Source organism: Tasmannia lanceolata, unplaced genomic scaffold, assembly GCF_043159265.1.
Source record: "Tasmannia lanceolata isolate RefF3 unplaced genomic scaffold, GAP_Taslan_0.1 ptg000006l, whole genome shotgun sequence".
Lineage (NCBI taxonomy): Eukaryota > Viridiplantae > Streptophyta > Magnoliopsida > Canellales > Winteraceae > Tasmannia > Tasmannia lanceolata.
Window position 1 is genome coordinate 43,926,525 of NW_027518683.1, and position 25,154 is coordinate 43,951,678.

General features: G+C 38.0%; 1 protein-coding gene and 1 long non-coding RNA gene across 2 annotated transcripts; both read left to right on the forward strand.

Moving 5' to 3' along the window:
• Positions 1-286: 286 nt before the first annotated feature.
• LOC143880342 (uncharacterized) lies at positions 287-2,824 on the forward strand. The gene is made up of 3 exons (XR_013251641.1): positions 287-676; positions 847-960; positions 2,548-2,824. It is a non-coding gene; the product is annotated as an uncharacterized LOC143880342 (long non-coding RNA).
• Positions 2,825-3,029: 205 nt separating this feature from the next.
• On the forward strand, positions 3,030-10,640 carry LOC143879040 (E3 ubiquitin ligase PQT3-like). The gene is made up of 5 exons (XM_077381244.1): positions 3,030-3,123; positions 3,799-3,963; positions 4,119-4,415; positions 5,411-5,476; positions 10,327-10,640. Exons 1-5 carry the CDS (start codon positions 3,030-3,032, stop codon positions 10,491-10,493), a joined length of 789 nt encoding a protein of 262 aa, XP_077237359.1. The 3' UTR covers positions 10,494-10,640.
• Positions 10,641-25,154: the final 14,514 nt, after the last annotated feature.

Here is a 25,154-nt window from a genome sequence, read left to right on the forward strand (position 1 = left end):
GGAGCAACTTGGGTCAGTTTGTTGTTCAGTGATTTATTTATCTCTACCAGTAAACACTACAAGAAAAAGGGCATTCACCAACGTTCATCATGTATAACGTCCCTAATAATAGTACATGCACCGACGTTCACTGAAGGAATGACGGTGAAGGGTGACTAACCACTCACGCCCAAAAAATACGCCTTAATAATTTACCGACGTTCCTGTAACGTCACTGAAAGTGATTATTTACCGACGTTTTACCGTTAAAACGTCGTTAGATGTCTATTTAAATAGAAGAGGAATTACCGACTTTCTCAAGCGTCGCTGGTTTGGTAAAACACCGGCGTGATTTTTTGAACGTCGATGAGGGCAGAGATAAAATATTCAGGAGACGAAAAAACGAAGCCAATCGCGCGGGGAAGAAAAACCTAAGCGTTTATCGATTCTTTCGTGCCCTAAAAAAGTGAAGAGCCCTAAAAAAGTGAAGAGCCCTAAAATCTCCATTTTCTTCCCTAAAATTTTCGATTTTGGTTGGTTTCTTCCCAAAAACTTTTGGGATTTGCTTCCCTAGACCAGAAACTTTGGTTTTTTCTTTCCCTAAACCAGAAACTTTGTGGATTTCGACTTCAAGCTCTGCTCCTTGCCCTCAATCTCCACGGAAATCAAAGACAAGCTAGGGTTTCTGCTTGTTGAGGTAAGCTGTGTGATTTATGGTTGGTTCTAACACAATTTTCATTTTGAATATCTTTGTTTCTGTCTTTCTCTTTGTATGTGAGACAATCAAAAGTCAATCTCGTTAAGATCAGTATATTTTTTAGTTTTTTTCGTAACTTGATTTTTCCTTTGTTTGTTTGAGACTATCAGTCTGCGAGTGGAGGTTTTGAGCATGAAAATCAATCCATCCTCAAGCTTGTCTCTTGTTCGCCTCGAGGAGATTTCGAGCACGAAAATCTGAGAAAACCCTAGGTGTGTTTGGAGGTAAGATATGGGTTTTTCCCTTATTTTCTATTTCATAATTTTAGCACTGCTTTCTAGGGTTTTTATGTTTCTCTTCCCTTTTAGTTTCATGTTTTACTGAATAATATGTGTTCTGAAAAGAAAAGCAAGGCTTCAAATTTTAGGGGCTCCCTCTTTTAGGTTTTTAGTATCTTAAAAAACTAGTGTGACACCCTTGGGTTCCTCATCGAAGGCTTTTTCTTTGTCAATTTGCGATCTAAAAGATTCTTCAGTTAGATCGGCCTGATAAAGACTCTGTTACGAAGTTCCTTCAGATCTTGAAGATTTTTTTCATCTAGAAGCTTCGTTGTTATAGAATCTCTGATAAATTTGGTGTATTTGGATTCATACATTGGTTATTGAAGAGATCGTCTAGGGTTTCTTGTTGAAGAAAGGAAAGACACAGATAAAAAGAAGATAATTACTTGTACTCTTCTATTTTTAAGTGGGGCGTAATATCAAGCCTTGTTTATTTTTTCTTCTTTGATTTTTTCTGCTCAGTTTAGGGTAATTTGAAAAAAAAGGAATATGGCTGTGTATTATAAGTTTAAAAGTGCAAAAGATTACGACTCTGTATCTATCGATGGTCATTTCATATCAGTTGCAAATTTGAAAGAAAAAATATTCGAGTCCAAGCATTTGGGCAGGGGCACTGATTTTGACCTTATGGTCTCCAATCCCCAGACTAATGAAGGTTGGTTGTTATTTTTTTTTTCAAGACTAGATTTTGTTTATTCACATTATTCGTTCTGGTTAAATGGTTAAATTGATCAGTATTCAGCTCAATAATAAATCCTAATCTAATAGATTGCAGTTTACACACGAGTTTCACACCCAAATTGATCATTTGTCAGAGAATTATGTTTCCTTTTTAAGGTGGATTTGTAGTTCCAACTAGTTTGGGACAAAGGCTTTGTTGAGTTGAGAAGGGGGATTTGTAGTTTTACCTTATCTGGTTAGGATAGGACCTGGTGTTGGTCTTTTTCTGGTGATTGCCACTGTGTTTTTTTTTTTTTTTTTTTTTTGGGGTATATGAGGCCTAGGGTTCTTTTGAAGCAATTGCCCTGGTGGAGGAAAAGTTGGGTTGTTCAATCCCCTTGATCTGGGTCAGAATTTTAGGGTTGAATCACTGCCTTGATTAGGGTTACTGGGTTTGAGATTATTATATTTAAAATTTATTATTGAGGAATACTATCTGCCCCTTGATCTGGATCATAATTTTAAGGTTGAATCACTGCCTTGATTGGGGTTACTGGGTTTTAAGATTATTATGTTTAGGATTTATTATTCAGGAATACTATCTGCAGTTGCCAAAGCACCCTGTGAATTGGGGCATTCATAGAGCAGAAATAGGCTGCCTGTGTTTTTTTAGTGCGTGTGTCCATTTTGAACACCGATGCCCTAGTGATTGGGCTCTTTGGCTGCTGCAAACAACACAACTCCATGATTTCCCTAGGTTTATTAATTGGATGATTCAAATCGTGTTTCAGACATTCTTTATTTGGGTATATGGGTTGGACTAATCCCTCTGCATTATTTATACACTTTCTATGCCATGTTGAATTTCAGAGTATGCTGATGAAGCAACGTTGATACCAAAAAATACATCTGTATTAGTTCGTCGAGTTCCCGGACTGCCTCGCATGCCCATTGTTACCAAACCAGACGAGTACTAACTTACACTTCACATCTTTATCATTTGTAATCGTTTTCTTTTGCTTTATGTTTCAAGTACTTGATGAAGATGAATGTTGTTTCCGCTCTTCTTGTTTAGCTTGACTTGTATTCTTGGAGTTTTTGTGGCATATGGATCTTTGGTTCTATTGTAAATTTTTTTCCAGTACCATTACAATTGAATGTGACTACTTAAAAATATTGTAACCAAGGATCTTGAGGATGGGGGTCTGTGCTATGTTTGCGGGCCAACAGTTGTAGAGAATAATGTAGAAGTTCTTCAGCCAAAGAGCAGCTTCTCTGCTGCTGATTCATCTGCTATGAGATTTGTAAGCTCAAGCCCCTTCAAATTGCTTTGTTGAAAATAATTACCGCAGATGTTTAGGCCCTATTTTCAAATTGCTTTGTTGAAAATAATTACCGCAGATGTCCTCACTAGCAAGTGCTGTTTCAAAAGCTTTTGCGACAAATGTATGTGTTATGATGTTTAGGCTTTGGATTTTTCATTGAAGTTTTGATATCTGTTTTATTCAGGCAAAGACATGGAATATTTTATCTCCTTTATCTCTCAATGTAGAATCTCCCGTTATCAATCAAAACAGGAGAAATTGCTTATCTCTGACCTTGGCCTCTGATGCCTGTATTTTTGGATTTAAATTGTATTTTGTGACTTTCGTCTGCACTGCATACATTATTTTCTCCTTGTGTGAGGGAAATTCAGTCATTTGTTTGAGCTAAGATTTCAGAAACCGTGACAGGTAGAGACTACATAATGCAAAAGAAAAGCTGTTTTTTTTGTCACGTTCTGTCATAATAGAAGGATGTTGATTTTGTTAGTTTTGATCAAATTACTCCATTATATTTGTACTTGCAGTGTTTGGGTTTTAAATAATAGTATGATGAATAAATTATGGGCCTATTTTGTATTTGATCTGTGGATCTGTTTGCAATTATTTGAATTAGTTTTTTGAATGGCTGCAAATCGCAATTATTTGAATAATATTTGGCTTCATTTTTTGTTTGTCCATTTAAATCTCTGGGCCCTTATGCCTTTTGGAGATTCGATGTCTACAAATTCTTGGTGTTTTTTTTTTTTTTTTTGAATATTGTCTACAATTTCTCAGTCATTTTTGCAATTTCAATCAGGTATCAGGGATCACATAATCTCAAAACCATCTTGTGTATGTGGGGCCACAAATATACTCGCAGATGACCTGCTACCTAATAAGACACTTAGGGAAACCATCAGTCGCTTCTTGGAGTCGACAACCAGTAGTGCAGAAAGAGCTGGAAGCTTTTCACAAGTTCAAGGTGTGCATTTTAAGCGTGTTTATTTTTTATTCACTAAATTTGAATACCTTTCTTATCATTGAGCCTATACTTGCTCATTTTAAATGTGTTTATTTTCATTCATTGGATTTGAATACCTTTTTTTATCATTGAGGCTACTTGCTTTCTTCTTTCAGATATGGAGTCTGCACTTTGCCCACAGCCCAAAGCTCCGTCACCTACTCTTTCTGCCACTGCCAAGGAGGCTCACTTATCACCCTCTCATAAAGATGATACTCCAAATTTAAAGCAGACTTCGAATGAAGCAAAAGTTGTCAATGCTCCGCAGCAGTCAGGGGAAAATATAACTACTAAAAATGTCAATCTGTCTGAAGCTATGCGTGAGTCAATGAGTTTTAAGGAACCAAAATCACAGGGCAGTGCTCCACTGGCTGATGAGGAAGTCCAGCAGAGTGTTCCTATTAGTGAGCCAGGTGAATAATTTGCCCTCATATGATGTGATATTAATCTTTTTTTTGTATGCATTGATTTGAAGTGGTCTATGCTGTTCCAACTACCTTGGAGATGGTGTTTTTTCTTTTGCTTTTTCTATTGCTTCACTCTTTCTTATGGAACTGAGACTTTTTTCTATTGTAAAATTGGAAATGAGACTTGATTCTGTATCACAGGTTTCAAAATTGTATCCCATATTACATGTATTACAAGTTATTTGTATAATAAGATTGTATCTCATTGTAGTGTGAGGTTGTTTGAATGCCATATTACAGGTTGTATCCCAATATGATGGATTGTAGTGTGAGGTTGTTTGAATGCCATATTGCAGGCTGTATCCCAATATTCTGATAAAGGGAATTTAAAAAAAAAAAATGTCTATATTTACCGACGGTCAGGACCGTCGGTGATTCTCACAATCAAACTACGGCCATACATTTTCACCAATGGTCCTTAACCGTCGGTATATACACCGACGCTCACAAACCGTCGCTAAAGACACATATGCAATGGCCATGTGGATCTTTTAGTGACGGTCTTGACCGTCGGTGTAATATTACATATACCAACGGTTTACTTAAAACGTCGGTGAAAGCCTTAACACCAACGTTTGTTTTTTATTTTTGACGACGTTCATAAACGCCGGTATAAAGGGTAGCACCGACGTTTAATGCAAACCGTCGGTAAATACCTTTAGGCACGGTAGTATCAGTGACATTCACTAAAAGTGTCGGTGTAAGTTTTACCGACATTCATTGGCGTATACACCAACGGTCATGACCGTCGGTGAATGTCACTTTTCTTGTAGTGAAAATTTATGTGAATGTGTCTTACTCATCTTCAAGTCATTTGAGTTTCATGATTTTTGTCATCTGAATGTGTCTTAGTCATCTTGAGATCATCTCTCACCATTTTCTCCCAATAGGTTGATCTTCTTCCTCCCTGTTTTATTTTAGTTTTTTTTTTCCCCTTGTAGATTGTTCAGAAGAGAGAGGGCTTGCAAGGGTGATTGATTTTGTCTCCTCTCTTAATGGCATCAACGGTATGCCTCAAACCTGTAGTCTCTCATCTCATATCTCTCATTTCACATATCAAATCTCTCATCTATCTATTATTTTGTCTCCTCTCTTACTAGCTGCTGATGCTTTATTGGATTTAAGTTTGTTTCTTGTAAGCCCCTGTTGCTTTGGATTTTGAGAATTGATTACTAAGTCCAAAACTGATTATTGGACTCAAAATTAGTCCAATAATCAGTTTTGGACTCACAATCTGTTCTCAAAATCCAAAACAAACAGGGCTTAAAATTCTCTACTATGTTCCTGCATATCTCTACACACTACACTAAGTAGAATTTTGCATTTTTTTTCATTGCTCATTGGGTGGGGATCGGAGAAATGGGCAGATCGGGTTGTAGTTGTAGAACCCAAATGGGCAATTCTTTTCTTTGGGGGAACAAAAAGAGGGAAAATCAAATTTCTAGAAGGTAAAAGAACACAACCTTAGTTAATAACTGGTAAGAAGACTATAACACCCTTGCCTTGCCTTTTGCACTAGATATTACTGTCGCAAATTAGCCATTTTGATGGATAAGAACATAAGGGACATGCATTTTTTGTTTCTGATTCTCTGATTCAACTGTCGTTCATTTCCTTGCTTTTCTATTCGATACTTAATGCTCAATGTACCGACAATAGTAATTCTCTGATTCAACTGTCATCCATTTCCTACAGTAGTAATCCATTTCCTTGCTTTTCTATTAGATACTTAATGCTCATGTAGCTGATTTTAATGAATCATTTTAATGAAAACTTGTGTCTTTCCAAGTGTTATATCATCTATTCCTTTGTTGTTCCCTAATCGATCAAGACCATGCTCACCATGTGATTGAAACACAATTCAGAGAAGACACCAAAAATTAAAAAATATGGCATGACAGTGCTGTGAGCGGGTAGTTTCTCCGAATGTTAGAGTGAGGTGATAAGGAAAGCCTCAATGTACCGACAATTGATGAAACAATTTAAGGAAGATTTGAATTGACATTTTAAAACTAAACACCAATGTTTCAAACAAATTGTACATGGAAATAAAATTGGGGCATTTACACAGACTAAGTACAACCATCAACAGTTTTATAAGCTCAAACACATCATGAATAATTTTGAATCGGACAACAATCCAAATTTGTCTAGGAACAAATATTTCAGGCAATTAACTTCTTTATTTCTTTATTCTCTTTTCCTTGACCTTAGTTTCATGTTCTATGGTGACATAATAGAGTTGATTGTGGCATCTGATGATAATGTAAGTTGGTCAGTGCATCTCAATAACTCTTATTCAAAACTTATTTATGTGTCTAATTGTAAGTAAAATTCTGTTTTGTTGAGAAAAATTTTAGAACAAGATTCTGGTAGATTTTATTCCTAATACACATTTGGTTCAAGATATGTATTCATATAGGTTACGGAAGGAAGGCTAGTGTGTCTTTTAAGGGACATACTAGCCTAACTTGGTTTCAATGTTCTTACGTTATCATTGAATTTATTCTTTTCGATCAATTGAGTGAATTTTTTTATTATTGAAACTAAGTTAAGGCTTTGGCCAAATGCCAATACTTGATAGTGTTTATACTGTTTCTTTTGTTGGTTCACTCATTAGATAGAAATAGTGAATTAGTTCTCTCTGATAATCATGATGTGTTCTTTGTACATTGTATACCTTGGTCTCAAATATTACTTACTCGGGGGAATGGAGCATATCTTTACTTGATTTTAAGAGGAAGAGCTTTAGTTATTTGAGAAGGGTAGCGATTGTTTCAATATTTCTTATCATATCTTATTAGCTACTTAATTTTGGCTTATGTGAATATCATTAGTTAACTGTACATTTATAAATGCTAGGCCTTACTTTCTTCTTTGGATTTTGGCTGTTCTTGCACATGTATTGGTTGTTCTTGCATTGATTGTTCTTGCACATGTATTCAGGCATTGGTTGTTCTGGCATTGGTTGTTATTACATGTACTCAGATTTTATTCCTAATATCATTAGTTAACTGTACAGTCATGCCACAATGTATTGGTTGTTCTTGCACATGTACTCAGGTAATCCTTTACCCTTTTTACTGTTTATGATTCCTATGAAAATTATGCCTGTCTTGTTAGGCTAAGTTTTCGAAGTGTTTTGCTGCCTACTGTTTCAATTTCTCTACATAACAGGATTTTAAATGATCTAATGGAAATTCAAGGGGTTGGTTTATGAAACTTCTCCATTGTTTCTTAAGGAAAGAATGCATTAATTCCCTGTTGTTCCTTGGGTCACTCCTTTTAGCATGTATTTGTGATTATTCTTTAACGCTACGAGTGGGTGATCCAAATAAAAATAAGGCAACTGCATGATCACTTTATTTTGACTTGTTAGATCAATTGATTTTGATTCACTTTAGCTTTGATGCTGTATTAAGGTTTTTCTTGTAAGGAATCTTGATGGTACTAGATTTTTACCGATAAGTGAGCCCAACAAATTTCATCCCATCGTTTGATGCCATGCAGCGATGTTTAGATGATAGTATCAAATTAATTTAATGTCTTGTAGATATTGATAGCTCCTCAATCATGTTTTGTGAATTCTACAAATTCAGCTTGTTGAAACCATATTCCTTTTGGATTGTATTGAATCCACACAACTGTTGTAATTAGAAGACAAGGTGCATTGGGGTATCTAACAAAGCATAACAGTATTGATACTTCTAGCATAAAAGAGGTATTCCCTCTTCTGTTTCTTCTGAAAATTGGTATTGGCATACCCATAATTGATTTTTGTATGGCCACAACAGATCTTTTCTTTTGGGTGTATGGATTTTTTTTATAGAATTACAATTACATTTTGACAGGTTGTACAAAAGATAAAGTGGGTCATGAAAAGTGAAAACACTAAAACAGACTTATGCTGATACTATTTCTTCATAAGAAATTGCATGAATCAATTCTATAATTTCATTTCTTAACTCTTAGGGATCCAAACCTCCATAGTCTTTTGATGTCAACAGTTAACAACTTTTATGCATATCAAATGACTTGAGTGATCACTAATGCTTTATTGTTGGATATTTTACAAGTGAATCTGGATCCAAACCTCCACCAGATAACATTGAGTCTCCTGTCAGCCTATCTAGGATAGAACTCTGTATGATCCTCATGCCCATCTCTCAATAGTCCTACTCCTTCTGGCCCTGGTACCCGTATGGTACCCACCAATCCCTGGAAAGGTAAAATGCAAACTAGCTTTACAATGCTTTAAAAGTTAAAACTTTATCACATGTTTTCTGTTATTCATCTTCAATATGCAGGGTAATACAGGCACTCACATCTTCTCCCTTATTCATAAGATCGTTCAGTCAAATTTCCCTCAACCTCCCACTATATTCAATATTGAGGCATTTTCTGATTAATGGTGTCATTCTTTGCACACTACTGTAGGTAGCATGTCGTAGAATTTATGTATACCTCTTCGTATGGGGCTGTCTGCAGTTGCATAGACTTTGTTGTGTCTATCATATAAATAGCCAGTTATAATGTGTAATGTAACATAGTACATGTGTTCTGTTCAACTGGTTCTGTTAACCATTCGAATTTGTGAATCTGCAGGCAAGATAATGACATCCAGTCTTTGGTATTAATAGAAGTGCGTATTGGTGGAATCATGGTAATTTACTTGGACAATTGAAGTGGTGTCTCTCATTTCTGAGGGTTAAATGTAAAATATTAAGTAAATCCATACATGTGCCACCACTTGGTGACAATTTATTGTGGTAAGGGTTAGAGATTATTCATGTCACTGTGTTCAGTTTTCTTTAGGAGTGCAGATGTGTGCCAACAAACATATGAAGGTTTTTGGAGTTCCAGACTTACGCACTTTTTGAAAATTCTCCACACAGGTTAGGGGCTAAATATGCTGTAAAATTCATATTGGTGATTAAGCTGGTTTATATGGTTGAGATTGTAGCTGTCTTGAGGTGTTTTCAGAAATGTATGCACATTTTTACCTTGAGAAGAAGAGAATTCTGTCATAATCTTGTTTCATATGATAAAAGTTAAAACCTAACCCTAATATGTTGCTTTTTCCTGTCCCCCAACTAGTCATACTGGTTCAATTGAGCTAGGCCATGCATAAAATAAAAACTTGAGGTCCTACCATCTCGAGAATAATGGATTGAATTTATAAAATTTCCCACCTGAAAAGAACGATGTTTTCTATTGCATTGGAAGCAACCACTGAGGTGAAAGCGCTCAGCCACCACTTTAGATATATGTTTGTAATGACAAATACCAGAACTCACCAGTGGTGTTTCTACTTAGCCTGCAAGTACACAAGAAAATATCATAAACAAAGAGTTATAGAGAGGATTTTGCATGCAGAAGCTTCGTTGGCTGCTTGTTTTTGTAACAAAAGTTGCCCATGAAAGTATGAATGTCTATCCTTAGATCTTATCACCTACCATTATAGACATGTGACCTCATTATGGCTTCTAAATCTATGGAGATCTCACAGTTAATAAACTAGCATGATATTAGCATGTGAGCTACTCCATGACCATAAACTAACAGAAAGGCTAGACCATGAAATTAATACATTATATCATAGATTTCTCATTGTGCATTTTGTCTTTCATAAAAGTCTTTCCTTCCCTACAGTTTCATTATAATATTATGCATATGACCTAGCTATGATTTTATATGCAATATATTTTGCATATTGGGTAACTTTAGATTGAAAAGGAATCTGGATGGGATTATTCATCTGTTCAGTTTTTCACATGACCAACTCTCGTTGGTAATAGTAATTAGTATTGTACCCATGACACATTTTTTTCATTCTTTCTTGCATTTTTCCCTGTAGGAAGTGATGCATCACGTTGGTCTTTACATGGCCAAGGGAAGGGGGGCCAAGATAGTACAAGAAGTGTTGATAGATACATAGTTGCAGCTGTGACGTACAGGGTTATTGGGAACTACCTGGATTGTAGTGTTCATCGGTTTCTGATCTTTACAAGATGGAGATGGTGATTTTTTTTGCTTTTTCTATTGCTTCACTCTTTCTAAGAGAACTGAGACTTTTTTCTATTGTAAAATTGGAAATGAGACTTGATTATGTATTACAGGTTTTAAAATTGTATCCCATATTACATGTATTATAAGTTGTTTGTATAATAAGATTGTATCTCATTGTTGTGGGAGGTTGTTTGAATGCAATATTACAGGTTGTATCTCAATATGATGGATTGTAGTGTGAGGTTGTTTGAATGCCATATTGCAGGTTGTATCCCAATATTCTGATAAAGGGAATTTAAAAAAATATATACATCTATATTTACCAACGGTCAGGACCGTCGGTGATTCTCACAATCAAACAACGGCCATACATTTTCACAGATGGTCCTTAACCGTCAGTATATACACCGACACTCACAAAAATGTCCCTAAATTTGCCATTCACCGATGGTCCAAAACGTTGCTGTATTTACCGTCGCAAAAGACACATATCCAAAGGCCCATGTGGTTCTTTTAGTGTAATATTACATACACCAATGGTTTACTTAAAACGTTGGTGAAAGCCTTAACACCAACGATTGTTTTTTATTTTTGACAACGTTCATAAACGCCGATATAAAGGGTAGCACCGACGCTTTGCATTAAACATCGGAAATACCTTTAGGCATGGTAGTATCAGTGACGTTTACTAAAAGTGTCGGTGTAAGTTTCACCGACATTCATTGGCATATATGCCGACGGTCATGACCGTCGGTGAATGTCACTTTTCTTGTAGTGTGATCACGACGAATATCCAAACGAAGCCGTTCTACAAATGTGCCAATGAGTTGTCGTTCAGTCCAATCATGAGCACGATTGGAGAGTCTCTCAAAGCAACCTTGGTATTCCAGTACCATTGACATTTGATGAATTTTTGCAAGTTGTCCATGAACATCTTCATATCCCGTAGGACCAAAACACGCCATGGGACCCTTGACAAAATCTTCCCATGTGGGCACTCCATGGCTTGACTCGTACCAATCATACCACTGGATGGCATCACCGGCCAAATTGATGGTAGCAATCTCCACCTTCATATTATCAGCTATGCGGTGAAAGCGAAAATATTTTTCCGCTCTTGATATCCATCCCGTTGGATCGTCACCTCCCCAACGTGGAAACTCAACCTTCACGAAGGGGTAATTTTGCATCCGATCTCCCGTCACCCCATGTTCGTGACTATCCCGATTGCTTAATCGACGGGCCTGATGATTCACTTAGCCATGATTGATTGACCCAGATACAATCTCAGGATCGTTTTGTACTTTTTCAGTGGTGTAACGCGAAGGAGCCGTGATTGACAAAATCTGATGGGTTAAAGCTTCAATACTCTTTGTTTGTTGGGCTGTCACAGCCGATATGTACTCCTTAAGCTCTCCGATCTGACGATCTGTAGCGGCGAACCTTGCTTCTAGCAACGGATCAGCGACACGGTCATCTCCGATCCTTTGATTGGGAGGCAAGGATGACATCGTTACAGTAGAATGATTTTTACTTTGTGCGCGTGTAGTAGGCACGCACAAGAGCCTTGCTCTGATACCAGATGATGAGCACTGCTCTATATAAAATAGAAAATAGAGAGATAAAAGAAGAAGACGAAGAAGACAGGTTAATTCAAGGAAATCCAGACTTCCAATTAATATTGATAAATTTCTGTGTCCCTTCTCTTACAATCAAGCCTTTCTTATAATAATTCTACCCTAATCAACTCCCACAATCAAGCAATTACATCAATATAATTATTCCCTAAATCAAGCCATTACAGCAATACACTTTTATTTGGAAACTAAGAAATATGGAATAAAACTAATTTAGGAAGGTTTCTAACAAACTGTATATTTTGGAAAATTCTACGCCTTCATGCCTCTTGAAACCATACCTAAATTTTATTTCAGAAAACACAGGCGCAAGATCACAACGAGAAAGTACTGTATAGCTTACACCATAACATGTCCAAAACGTCCGTTTGATGGGCAGCAACGAAAGTACATTGTGCCCCATTGGATGATCTAAACCCATTCATTTGATGGACAACTACGTAAATAGATTGTGCAAAAAAATTTCATAAGATAATCTCGACATTGATCTACCATCCATTAGATGGTCAAGAACGTAAATAGATTGTGCCCAATAATCTAACTACTATCACAGCTTAGGGGGTCGATTTAACATATATGGGAGTCGATTTAGCATTCCCCTAATTTTTTTCAAAGAAAGATTTGGAATAGAAACGGACCTGATTTTTTGCCTAAAAATTCTGCTTCCTAAAGTGTTTTGCCGATGATTCCTGAGTTGCCAAGAATACTTCTTCCTAACATTTCGTTGCTATAGTATAATAGGTAAATAGAAAGATAAGACGTAATTGATATTAAGCTCTATCGCAAGGCTTTTGGAATTCCAACGAAAATGGCTGTTGGAATTCGCCTTTTTAAATAGATAGATAAGACGTAATTGATATTAATTTCTATCGCAAGGCTTTTGGAATTCCAACGAAAAATGGCTGTTGGATTTCGACTTTTTTTCTTACGTTTCCTTTGTTGAATGCGAATGACAAAATTGCTCTGGGCTGTGGGACACAAGGGGAATTAAGGCTATGGGACACAAGTGGAAATAAAGGCAAAGGGTGGAAGAAAATAACCCACCATTTTGCCTTTATATATAGTAGTTAGATTTTGTTCTATATGATATGTGGTTGCTTTATTTTTGGCACTCTTAACAGGTATTTGCACTAGGGTCAATCAGGGCCAGCCTGGCCCTGACCGGCCCAATCAGGGCCAATCAGCGGGGCCAGGGCCGCACTGAGCCCTGTAAGGCGGGCAATGGGTTGAGGTTTTTCCGCCCTGACTCAAGGTCAGGGTTGGCCAGGGTCAAGATAATGGGATCCAGGGTTGGGCTAGGGTTTTGAAAAACCTGACCCTGTTGTAGCCCTAGTCAAACATATTTGTGAGCATTCACAGGTATTTTGGTCTGCTCACATATAAGCACATTTTGACCGGACCCTAAAGTCCCCAAAATCGAATAAGAACTTCAAAAATCAAATAAAATTCTCAAATTCCGAGTTCCAAAATATCCCGAAATTAATCTAAAAAATTCCTGAAGGATTGGGCCCAAAAGGAGAAGGCTTGAGTTTTTGAGCATCTTATTGTGCGTATTCCTGGGTACAAATTCCCCAGGAGGTTGTTAGTATTCTCAGGGATACCCCTGCAAAATTTCATGGCAATCGGGCGAAAAATGTAAAGAAAGACAGGCGAAGTTTGTGCAATAATCAAAACTGGGTTGTGATAGGGTATGAATTATCAAAGCTTGGTTGTGTAGATATCACCCTCCTTTTTCTATAAAAGGCAAGATATTTTTGTTGGTAGAAAGGTGATTTGCCAACCTTAGTGGGGTGATTTTGGAATTCTGAAATTACTTAAGGTGTAAGCAACCCTTAGTGGCCCTTGGATCAAATCAAGGGGTTAGGATTATTTAGAGAGAGAGAGAATCTTCACCCTGTTTTCTACTTGCCCCCCCTTTATAGGTTAAAAGAGTAGTCAAATGCATTAAAAGTGGCTGTTCCAAGGCAGAAAAGGGGGCGAAATATACCATTTCCTTCGAATATAAGGTGTTCGACTAGGGTTTCTCGAGAAGGAGAGCCTCATTTTTGAAAAGAAAAATATCAGAGAGAAAAAAAAAGGGGGGAGAACAAGAGGATAGAGGGATTTGGGCCTTCTTCTTCATCACCTTCTCCGGCCACCTTCCAACCTCTGGCCAAGCCTCTCCATCTCAATCTCTTTCCACCCCCTCTACACCACCTCAGCCATCATCTCTACCTCTCAAACCCTTTAAACCCATTTTCGTCATCTTCTTTCAGCAAATCCGGTGAGCCCACAGCCATGAAATCCGGCAAATCCGAGACCATCACCACCATTTTTGCCGACCCCATCAACCATCCATCCACCATTTTTGTCTGCTCGAAAAACCGATTTCCCTACCCCAATCTCCATTGATTCCGGCAAATCCGCCGGAGCTCCGACCCCCATCTCCGACCATCTCTGCAAACCATCCAAACCCTCATCGGCCATCCTCTGCCATTTCCCCCAAAAATCCATTTTTGCAAACCCACCTTCATTTCCCTACCACCGTTGCTAGCTGCCACCTTCTCCATCATTAAACCCAAAACCCATTTGGATACCCTCCCATTTTCAGCCATCACCTTCCTCAAACCCTCCTCCACCATTACTCCTCTGCCATTTTGTTCAAACCCACCTCCATTAATCAAGCCACTACCTCCACCACCACCTCTCCAAACCCCCATCACCCCTCCACCTAGATCCGCCACCTACCACCTCCGTTTACCCTAACTCCGGCAAGCTCCATTAAATCCGGCAATGCCTTCCTCTAACTCCAACCAAACCCATTTTCTGCTTTATACTCTGTAAATCCCATTTCTTCCCCACCATCAAACCCCATTATCAGTCACTTTCCCTATCTCCTCCATCGAGTCCCCATCTTTGTTAAACCCATTTTATTTCTTCCTCCTCCAACTTCTTCTTCTTCCCATCCCATCTCTATCACAACCCTAAGCCATCTCACCTTTACCCCATCTCTGCCATCATTTCCCCCCAACAGATCTTCAACTCCCTAGATCCACTACCATTTATACCCCCAAAACCCATCTCAAAAACCCATTTCAAAACCCAAACCATTCATCTTCTCCGGCGGTTATCGCCGGAATTCGGCCGGCTTTCTTCCATTCCACCATCTTCTCCCTCATCCCCAAAGCAGATTTCAGATCGGTGAGTTCTTCTTGAAGTTTGAAAGCTTCAATACAGGTAATCCTTCATTCTATTTTACCTTCTGAAGCTATTCTCATGCCTAAATTCCGCTATTCATGGTCCAGTTTGGTTTTCCTTTTGACTTTTTTTGGTTGGGATTTCTTCACCACTAATTGTCATAGCAAAATTGAATTCACTTTCCTGTTTTCATTTAGAAGAATCATACAACCTGAGTTTCTAAAAATTTGAAAAATGGTGGTAATTTGAGATGTGAGAATTTGAGCCTTGATTCTATCAACAATGACAATGTTCTTTATAATATCATGTTTTGTTTATATTCAGTTTGGCTCAGAGATTGGAATGATACTGGCTCCCTATATTAAAAAAAAATTGAGATGGGGGAGGTATGTTCATAAGAGAAGGGATCTGACCCCTGCTTAGTTTTGGTTTTGGCTTGTCTTTGATCTTCAAGTTGTGTACTGGAACCATTGTTATTAACCCTTTTGCATTAGCTTTATGATTATGGTCAACACAAAAATCAGAGATGGGACAATGATTGAAATCCCGATTTAATATCATTTTCTTCTAAGCTTTGGTTTGTATGTCCTGGTAGAACATTTTGTTTACTTTCAAAATATATCTTGGCGAAGGCAAATCTGCAATCTAGGCTTACTTAGAAATTATCCCATTGTTATCAGTCTCAACATGATGAAAATTTTGCCAATTTGTCCCCATGTTGGTCATCGATTTTTCTAAAGTTTTGAAATAATTCATGAGTTTATCCTTGGCTTTGGGGTTCTGTTTATGTGAGAGCTTAGCCTAGATTAATCCTTAAGGATTCGAAACCATGTTGTTGTTCTGGTTTTTCATGGCTTTAATTGTTGGGTGAATTTTGAGTCAACTTTATCTTGCATATGAGAAATTTAAAGTTTAAGATCGCCTAGTCCTTAGGCAACTGTTTCATTGGAGAAGACACTTTGGCCATTAAATTGTTAGAAAACCATCTTTGCAAATAAAGTAAATTAGGGGTCTTCTTCTACTTCTTTCACATATTCGAATAAGCTTATGTTAAAAAAAGAGGGCGATGAAGGCGCTAGCCCAAGCCCATCCTTAGGGGACTTGCTCAGTCCAAATAACTCTCCCCTCTTTTTGTTATAAGACTAACCTAGTCTTTTAGACAAGAACCTTGAATATTAGAAGCCCATTCATTGCAAGGGCAATGAAAGAGTCATCTTGAGCCCACCTCTTTGAGGAGACAGACTATGTCTCATGTAGGAAAATTCAAACCCTTTGGAGACAGGCTTTGTCTCATTAGCCCTAATTATCCTTTGGTTTTAGGAGACATGTCATGTCTCATTAGAGCCCTTCTCAGAGTCACTAACATATGAGTCTATCCTTAGCCAGAAAGTCTTTTACATTAGCATAGGAGTCTGTTCTTAGCTAGAAAGTCAGTCATTCTTTCAGGAGTCTGTCCTATCATCATAGGGGTTAGGATTCTGTCCAACCTCTCATCAAGTCATGTGATTTTATCCAATCTTGCAAGGTATAGGATACTGTCCAACCCTCGCAGATTCGTGATTCTATTCAATTCCCCAGCAAAGCATAGGATGCTGTCCAACCTTTGAGGGATATCAGGAGTCTGTCCTATCATCATAGGGGTTAGGATTCTGTCCATCCTCTCATCAAGTTATGTGATTTTTATCCGCTCTTGCAAGGTATAGGATGCTTTCCAACCCTTGCAGAGTCGTGATTCTGTCCAATCCCCCCGCAAAGCATAGGATGCTGTCCAACCTTTGCGGATATCAGGAGTCTGTCCTACCCTTATGATGATAGGATTCTGTCATCTTGTGTCAAAAATAATAAAAACACTTCAAAACATCAAAAATCCCAAAAATCTTGAGTCTTTAAGAGTGTAGTTAGGAAAATCTCGTCCGAACTACGGATGGCTTGATCCCTAGCTGAGGGGTATGTAGGCAGCTCGGGCTTGCAGTTGGCATCCCGAGTTCAGTTACAACTTCACAACTTCACAACTTCACAACTTTCACAACTTCAAAAACTTCTATAAGCTTCAAAACCTTTCAAACCTTCCAAAACTATAAAAATTCTTCAAAATAACCTTACCAATAATTTTCAAAAGATCTTCCCATAGATTTAGGAGTCTGTCCTAGGCGTTTGGGGTGTCTTAGAGATAGGAGTCTGTCCTGTTTGTGTTGATATGCTGAGTCTTGTCGTGTGAGTGTCCTCAGAGTTAGGAGGCCTCGAGTCGTGGTCGGTTAGACACTTAGTCGAGCCGATGGCTAGACTAGAATGCGCTTAGATAGCCCATGGTTTTTCTTAGGACACACAGCCTAGTCACACATAGGGTGTAGGACCCACCTGCATTAGTTAGGGCATATAGGGAGTCCTAAAAATTACAATTCACTTGAACTTAAGTAATGGCGCAAGAAGCTATAAAAACTAGTCAGGTCTAGTTGATCGAGTCTAGGATAGCGGTCCTAGAGGGTTAGGCATTGTAGTTTAGCATAGGTCGCCGAACTATGTTGAGTTTGATTCTTCCCGAGGCCGGGATACGTAGTGCAGCCAGGATGGATGTAGCATCCTGGTCCGAGTCAAGTATCGCATTAGAGTCTAGGGTTTGTCATATTGTATGTTTTGTTGTGTTTTCTTACTTTCATGTACAGATCCTATACATTTAGCTGTAGCATGCGTGTGTTTGTCCACCAGAACTTAGACACCAATCAGGCATGACACTCATAACCTAGCTATTCTTAGGTGGCATGTCTTTCATTTTCTTTTGTATGTGCTTATTATTTATCTCCGAGACATGCATGATTAGCTAGACGTTATCTCGGGGATATTCGTTCCCATTTCGCATGATTTTCGCCCAAAACTCTTCAAAGTTAATAATAAATGGCATAAGAGACCAGGTGCTTGCACTTGGGCAAATTGGGGGCGCCTAACCCCTTCCCCATTCGTCATCAGGCACAGACCTTTTGTATCTCTGGTTATCTGTTGCGACAGAGCACAGCATGGGATCCAGGGCCTACTTCCTTGGATGATGACTCTTTCTTTGTTTAAGGTGCATCTCGAATCCGGGCTAGTCCCCAAATCGAGAGGTATCTCACTTTACATCGCCGCTCATGCTGTGAGGGGTACTCTTTCGAGACTTCCTTGGTGGAGCTCTCCTTCACGTGGATGATCCAGAGATTTTATGGGGGGCTCGTCCCCCCGCCTCTCTCGGATCGGGGTCCACAATATAGTAGTTAGATTTTGTTCTATATGATATGTGGTTGCTTTATTTTTTGCACTCTTAACAGGTATTTGCACTAGGGTCAATCAGGGCCAGCCCGGCCCTGACCGGCCCAATCAGGGCCAATTAGCGCGGGCCAGGGCCGCACTAAGCCCTGTAAGGCGGGCAATGGGTTGAGGTTTTTCAGCCCTGACTCAAGGTCAGGATTGGCCAGGGTCGAGATAATGGGATCCAGGGTTGGGCTAGGGTTTTGAAAAACCCGACCCTGTTGCAGCCCTAGTAAAACATATTTGTGAGCATTCACAGGTATTTTGGTCTGCTCACATATAAGCACATTTTGGTCTTCTCACATATAAGGGCATTTTGGTCCTTTGATTTGTCAAAAACAATCCACCACGAGCATTTTCGTCACAAATTGTAGGCACTACAGGATTTGCTAAATTCATTGAAATGTGACGCCTCCAGTGAAAATTCAAGTTCGACCTAGCAGTGCTGATATCTTCTCAGAGACGAGTTTTTTTTTTACCCATAAAAGTAAAAAAGAAGAAGAGGGTGATGATATTTTCACCCCCGCTACATTACTTGCACACCCCCCTTATAACCTGATTTGACGTGAAAGTGGGCAACTTTATGTCAAATCAGGTTATCAGGGGGGTGTGCAAGTAATGCAGCGGGGGTGAAAATATCATCACCCAAAAAGGAATATCTTCTCAGAGATTTTTGGTATTTCCAGCCCCTTCCGAGGAATGGGGAACATGGATAGTTTTCGTGGCATTGACGTTTTCCCCGGAGCATCCTCGAAGAGGATATCTTCCAATTTTGCGGAATCAGTCTTAAAACAGCTTTCTGTTAGGCCTTCTGAGGTTGATTTTGAGGTAATAGTTGTGGCAAAAGTATGAATCTATGGTTTAATGTGTACTGTTGTTATTTTTGTCATTGTTAATTCCTTTGGAATAAGTAGAGATTATGTTCATCGCATTAGGCTTTTGATGTTGATTGATTTTATTAGGAAATTTTATGTGGAGAAAATACTTCTTACATAATTACAAGAAAAAGTTATTCAAGTATCCCTCATACGTAGTTAGTTTTCTTCATTGTAATGTTTTGGTCCTCTCCCATTTTCGCTTATTGCATTTCATGAGCCTCATCATGTCACTTATCCCATTCAATCTGTTTCCTATGATTCTATATTTGCACATCATTCATTCTCTCTGCACTTTCTTCTTTTCTTAGCTTAAATTTTTTTTCTAGATCCAATTTGCCAACCTTGTCTGTTGCAAGCTATCAAGCCATGGGGTTGATCACGAGAAACTATGATTCGAGCTGAAAGTTGGATGATGTGTTTCTATCTATAGGGATTTTCTATGATTTCTTGAATCTAGGGTTAAGTTTGGGTTAGGTGATATTAATAGAAACCATGTTTTTTTTTAAGATTTGTTGGCTTATTGTAGATTTTTGGAATAATTACATTTACACCCTCTCAACTATAGCCAATTTCCAATTGGTTCCCTGTGGTTTCAACTTCACCAAAGACACCCCCTCAAGTTTCCGTGGGTTTTTTTAACGGACGGAGAGGAGGAAATGACTATAATGCCCTCGTATTCCCCAACTGGAAATTAGGGTTTTCATACTTGAGAATGAAAATTTAGGGTTTGATTCAAACCCTTGTTTATTTATCAACATAAACGATTTAGGAGTTTTATTTGTCTTCATTCACATCATTATTATGATTTGCATAGAAACCCTACTATTTTAGGGCTTTTTTTGTTTTCATCACTATTTTTCTTCTTGAAATGTGGGTTTGATGTAGCCATGAGATGGGGTTTCATTGTCTATGGTGGAGGTGACGGCGGTGGCCGGAGGTGTGACGGCGGCGGTGGGAAATGGCGTAACCCTAATCCTCTGCAAATGGCTTAAAACCAATGGTATTGCTGTCCTCAAAATATTAACTATGGTTACTTTTAGTCATTCCGTCAGGTTAAACTAACGGTCTGTCAATGGAGGGGGTCTACTTAAAAATGTCAGAAACTTGAGGGGCTATCTTTGGTGAAGTTGAAACCACACGGACCCGATTGGAAATTGGCTATAGTTGAGGGGGTGTAAATGTAATTGTTAGCCCAAGGGTTCAACAAGTACTCCTATTGAAATGTTTTGATGATTAACAAACTTAATTTGTTATAAAATAAAGGTTTTATACACTAATGATTTCCATTGGCAAAGTTATGATGTTCACAGCATAGCATCTTCAAGAGTGCATGACAAATGGCAAATCATTCAAGCTCAAAATAATATCAAAGGCATGAAGAAGGCATCACCATCTCAAAGGCATTCAAAGACAAGATTGAAATCAAGCACATGAATGGCAATCAACTCAAAAGTTCAAGCTTGGCTCAAGCATCAGTGGAGCTAAGTGAAGACATGTCAAAGCCTCTACAAGGTGCCAACAAGATTGAAGACCAAGTAAATTTAGAATGTAAATGGTTCTTCATGTTTAATCTAGGTCTATGGCACAAAGGAGATTTAAAATCAATCTAATTAGAACTTAATGGGTTTGTGAATGATCATAGTGGTGTCCCAACATTGTTGGACCCTCATGACATTCTAATTATCTTGATAAATCAAAGTTCCAAAAGCCCAAACGAAAACAGCCAAAATATAAGAAAAAAGTTGCTGTCGTAGGCTTCTCGGAACTCCGAGAATATTCTCGGAGCTCCGAGAATTGTTCCAGGTTAAAAAAAAATAGACTCGGAGCTCCGAGCCCGGAGTCCGAGAAGACCGTTGGAGAGCGAAAAAATTGTGTATTTTTCTCCCCTCTATATATATGAACCTAGGGACTCTTGGAACATTACCAAAGGAGTTTACAAAGATCTCAAGAGCACTAAAAGGCATTCAATCTCCTTCTCCTTAAGATCTTCACTCTCAATCTCTCTCTTGTGCCATTTCCTTAGATTATTCTTGAGAGACTTTAGGACTTTTATTTGTTCATCTTGTTCTTGTAAGAGTGAGTGAGCTTTACTTTAAATTAGCCTATCTAGAGGCAAGCGAGCTTTTCATTTCATCTTCTTTGTATTTGGCACAAAGGGCGCCGTAGAAGACCCTTGGAGCGTGAAGCTCGATTTGTACAAGGCGGAAGGAACGCCGTATTTAAGTTCCTTGGAGAAGATAGTGGAATCCTCAAGGAGAGTAACTTGAGAAGAGTGGAGTAGGTCTTGAGCTAAGACCGAACCACTATAAAAATCATTGTGTCAAAGCTTCCTTGTCTCTTCACCTCCTCTCTTGTGGTAAGCTTTTTACTATTGTTTTAAATACTATATTTGAGTTTCTATTCAATCTAAAACTAGTGCAATCTAAGTTTTCAAAATCCTTAAAATTTTAAAAGAAACCCAATTCACCCCCTCTTGGGTTGCTAAGTGAAATTTCACTTGGTATCAGAGCATAGGCTCTTACATAGGATTTGTCTTTGAAAACCTATAAGGGAAAGATCCAAATGGCAACCTTTTCTCATAGCAATGAGGGGCAATCCACTACTAGACATCCCCTTCTTCAATGGCTCAAACTATCCATATTGGAAAGCTAGAATGAAAGTGTTTTTGAAATCTTTAGATTTTGATGTTTGAAGAAGTATCCAGAGTGGATATAATGAACCTAGTGTTGATATGGAACTATGGGATGAAAATGAAAGAAAAGAGTCCACTATCAATGCAAAAGCAATGAACGCCTTGATTTGTTCCTTATCTCCCGAGGAGTTCAATCGAGTTTCTACTCTTGAAACCGCTAAGGAGATTTGGGATATGCTAGAGATAGCTCATGAAGGGACAAATCAAGTAAAAGAGTCCAAGATGAATATTCTCTTTAGAGAATATGAACTATTCATGATGGACCCTAATGAAACCATTGCCGAAATGCATACTAGGTTCACAAACATAACAAATGGGTTAAGATCATTAGGTAAACAATTGTCTAGCAAGGACTTAGTTACCAAAATACTTAGGTCGTTACCTAAAGATTGGGATCCCAAGGTCACCGCCATTGAAGAAGCAAAAGACGTATCAAAGATGGGCTTAGAAGACTTAATAGGATCCTTAATAACTTTTGAAATGGTTTTAAAAGGAAGAGAAACCTTAAACAAACAAAAGGAAGATACAAAAAGAAAATGAATAGCTTTTAAAGCAAGAGTTGAGAGTGAAGAGGAAGAGAGTGAAGAAGACACACAAGATGATTTTGCTCTCTTCACCAAGAGATTCAAGAAATTTCTCAAGTTCAAGAAAGGAGGCAACTCTAGTCAAGGAAGAAATAGACCTTCAAGCAAAGAGGAAATGAGATGTTATAAATGCAACAAGGTTGGTCATATAAGGCCAAATTGCCCACTCATCAACAACAATGACAAGGATAAGAAGAATAGAAGAAGTGGCAAAAAGGCTTTGTGCGCGGCGGCTTGGGATGAAGCGAGTGCTTCATCCGGAAATGAATCCAATGGAAAGGATGAAGATGACCTTTGCTTCATGGGACTCGCCGATGTGGCACAAGATATCTCCGTATCCGAGGTAAATGATGTTGATGATATATCTCATGAATTCTCTAATGATGAACTAATATTTGCTTGTGAAAAACTTCATGAAAATTTGGATTTACAACTTGCCAAAAACAAAACAATGAAAAAGTCCTTACAAGATATAACTAGGGATTTTGGGTTCTTGAAAAAGGAATTTGATTTACAAATCAATACAAGTGAAAAATTGATTTTGGAAAACAAAGCTTTGAATGAAGAAGTAGACAAATTAATCTTTGAAAATAAAAGCTTGAAAGAGAAAAATGAGAAACTTGTTTTGAAATGCAAAGAACTTGATTTAACATTTAAAAAATTCTCATGTGGCAAATACAAACTAGATGAAATTCTTGAAAATAAGCTTGTCTCTCTAGAAAAAAATGGTCTTGGTTACCAACCCCTTTCTAAAAGAAAGCCTCATTCAAAAATAAGTTTATGATGAATTCCTCTCACATCCATGCTAACACTAGTGCATTTATTCCTACTTGTCACTATTGTGGTAGAATAGGACACTTAAGGTTTGCATGCAATGTTAAAAAATCAAGAGCATCTAAATTTATGTGGGTTAAAAAAGATGAGCTTTATGATGTTGCTAACCTTGAAGGACCCAAGAAAAAGTGGGTACCTAAAACTTCAACATGAGTTTTGATTCTTGTAGGTGTGCTTGAAAGGAAAACCCTCAAAGGACAAGTGGTTCTTAAATAGCGGTTGCTCAAGGCACATGACGGGAGACGTAACCAAGTTCGCATGTGTCACCGTGAGTCATCAAAGAAATGTCACATTTGGGGATGATACAAGAAGCAAAATCATCGGTGAAGGTACCATTAAAATTAAGGACATTTTAGTTGAACATGTTTTGCTCGTTGATGGTCTTTCATTTAATTTGATAAGCATTAGTCAACTATGTGATCTTGGTCACAAAGTTCTTTTTGAAAAAGATAGATGTAAGATTTTGAAGGCTAAAAATAATGAAGTTGAATTTGTTGCATATAGAGATGGCAATATGTATTCATTAGCATTAGAAGACCTTGAAAATCAAAACATCCAATGTCTCTCCGCCATGGATGATAACCCTTGGTTATGGCATAGGAGACTTGGTCATGCTCATATGGATTTGATTTCAAGATTATCTTCAAAAAATCTTGTGAGAGAGTTACCTAAACTTAAATACATTAGAAATAAAGTTTGTAGTGCTTGCATTCAAGGAAAACATGCTAAAGACTCTTTTAAACCCATAAGTGTATTATCTACCTCTTGTCCACTACAACTCCTTCACATGGACCTATTTGGTCCCATGAAGACTTGTATTAGAGGAGGCAGTAGATATGTTTATGTGATTGTTGATGACTACTCTAGGTTCACTTGGGTGTTGTTCTTAACTAGTAAAGATGAAACCTTCAAGAATTTGTCAACTTGTGCAAGCGAATTCAAAATGAACGAGGGGTTTTCATAAATGAAATTAGAAGTGATCATGGAACTGAGTTTGAGAACATTGAGTTTGATACCTTTTGTAATGAAAATGGAATCAAGCACAATTTCTCGGCTCCAAGAACTTCCCAACAAAATGGGGTAGTTGAAAGGAAAAGTAGATCAATTATTGAAATGGCTAGAACCATGTTAAATGAGCATAATGTTCCAAGAAACTTTTGGGCGGAAGCCGTTCACACGGCTTGCTATCTTTTAAATAGAGTGCTCATTAGACCTCACCTTAACAAAACACCTTATGAACTATGGTGTGGAACACCCCCCCCCCAAAGTTAGTTATTTCAAAGTTTTCGGTTGTAAATGTTTTATATTAAACATGAAAGACACCTTGCACAAGTTTGATTCAAAATCCGATGAAGGTATCTTCTTAGGCTATTCAACCCATAGTAAAGCCTATAGAGTCTACAACAAAAGAACTCAAATTGTGGAAGAATCCGTGCATGTCAAATTTGACGAGTCATTTGAACCTCCTAAAGTCCTTAATGAAGATGATGATGGTGTCAATCTTCTAGAGCCTCATAGTCAAGTAGAGTCCATTGTCCAACCCTTAGAAAATCTTGATTTAGAAGGTCAACCTATAGAAGAACTTGAAGTAGAAG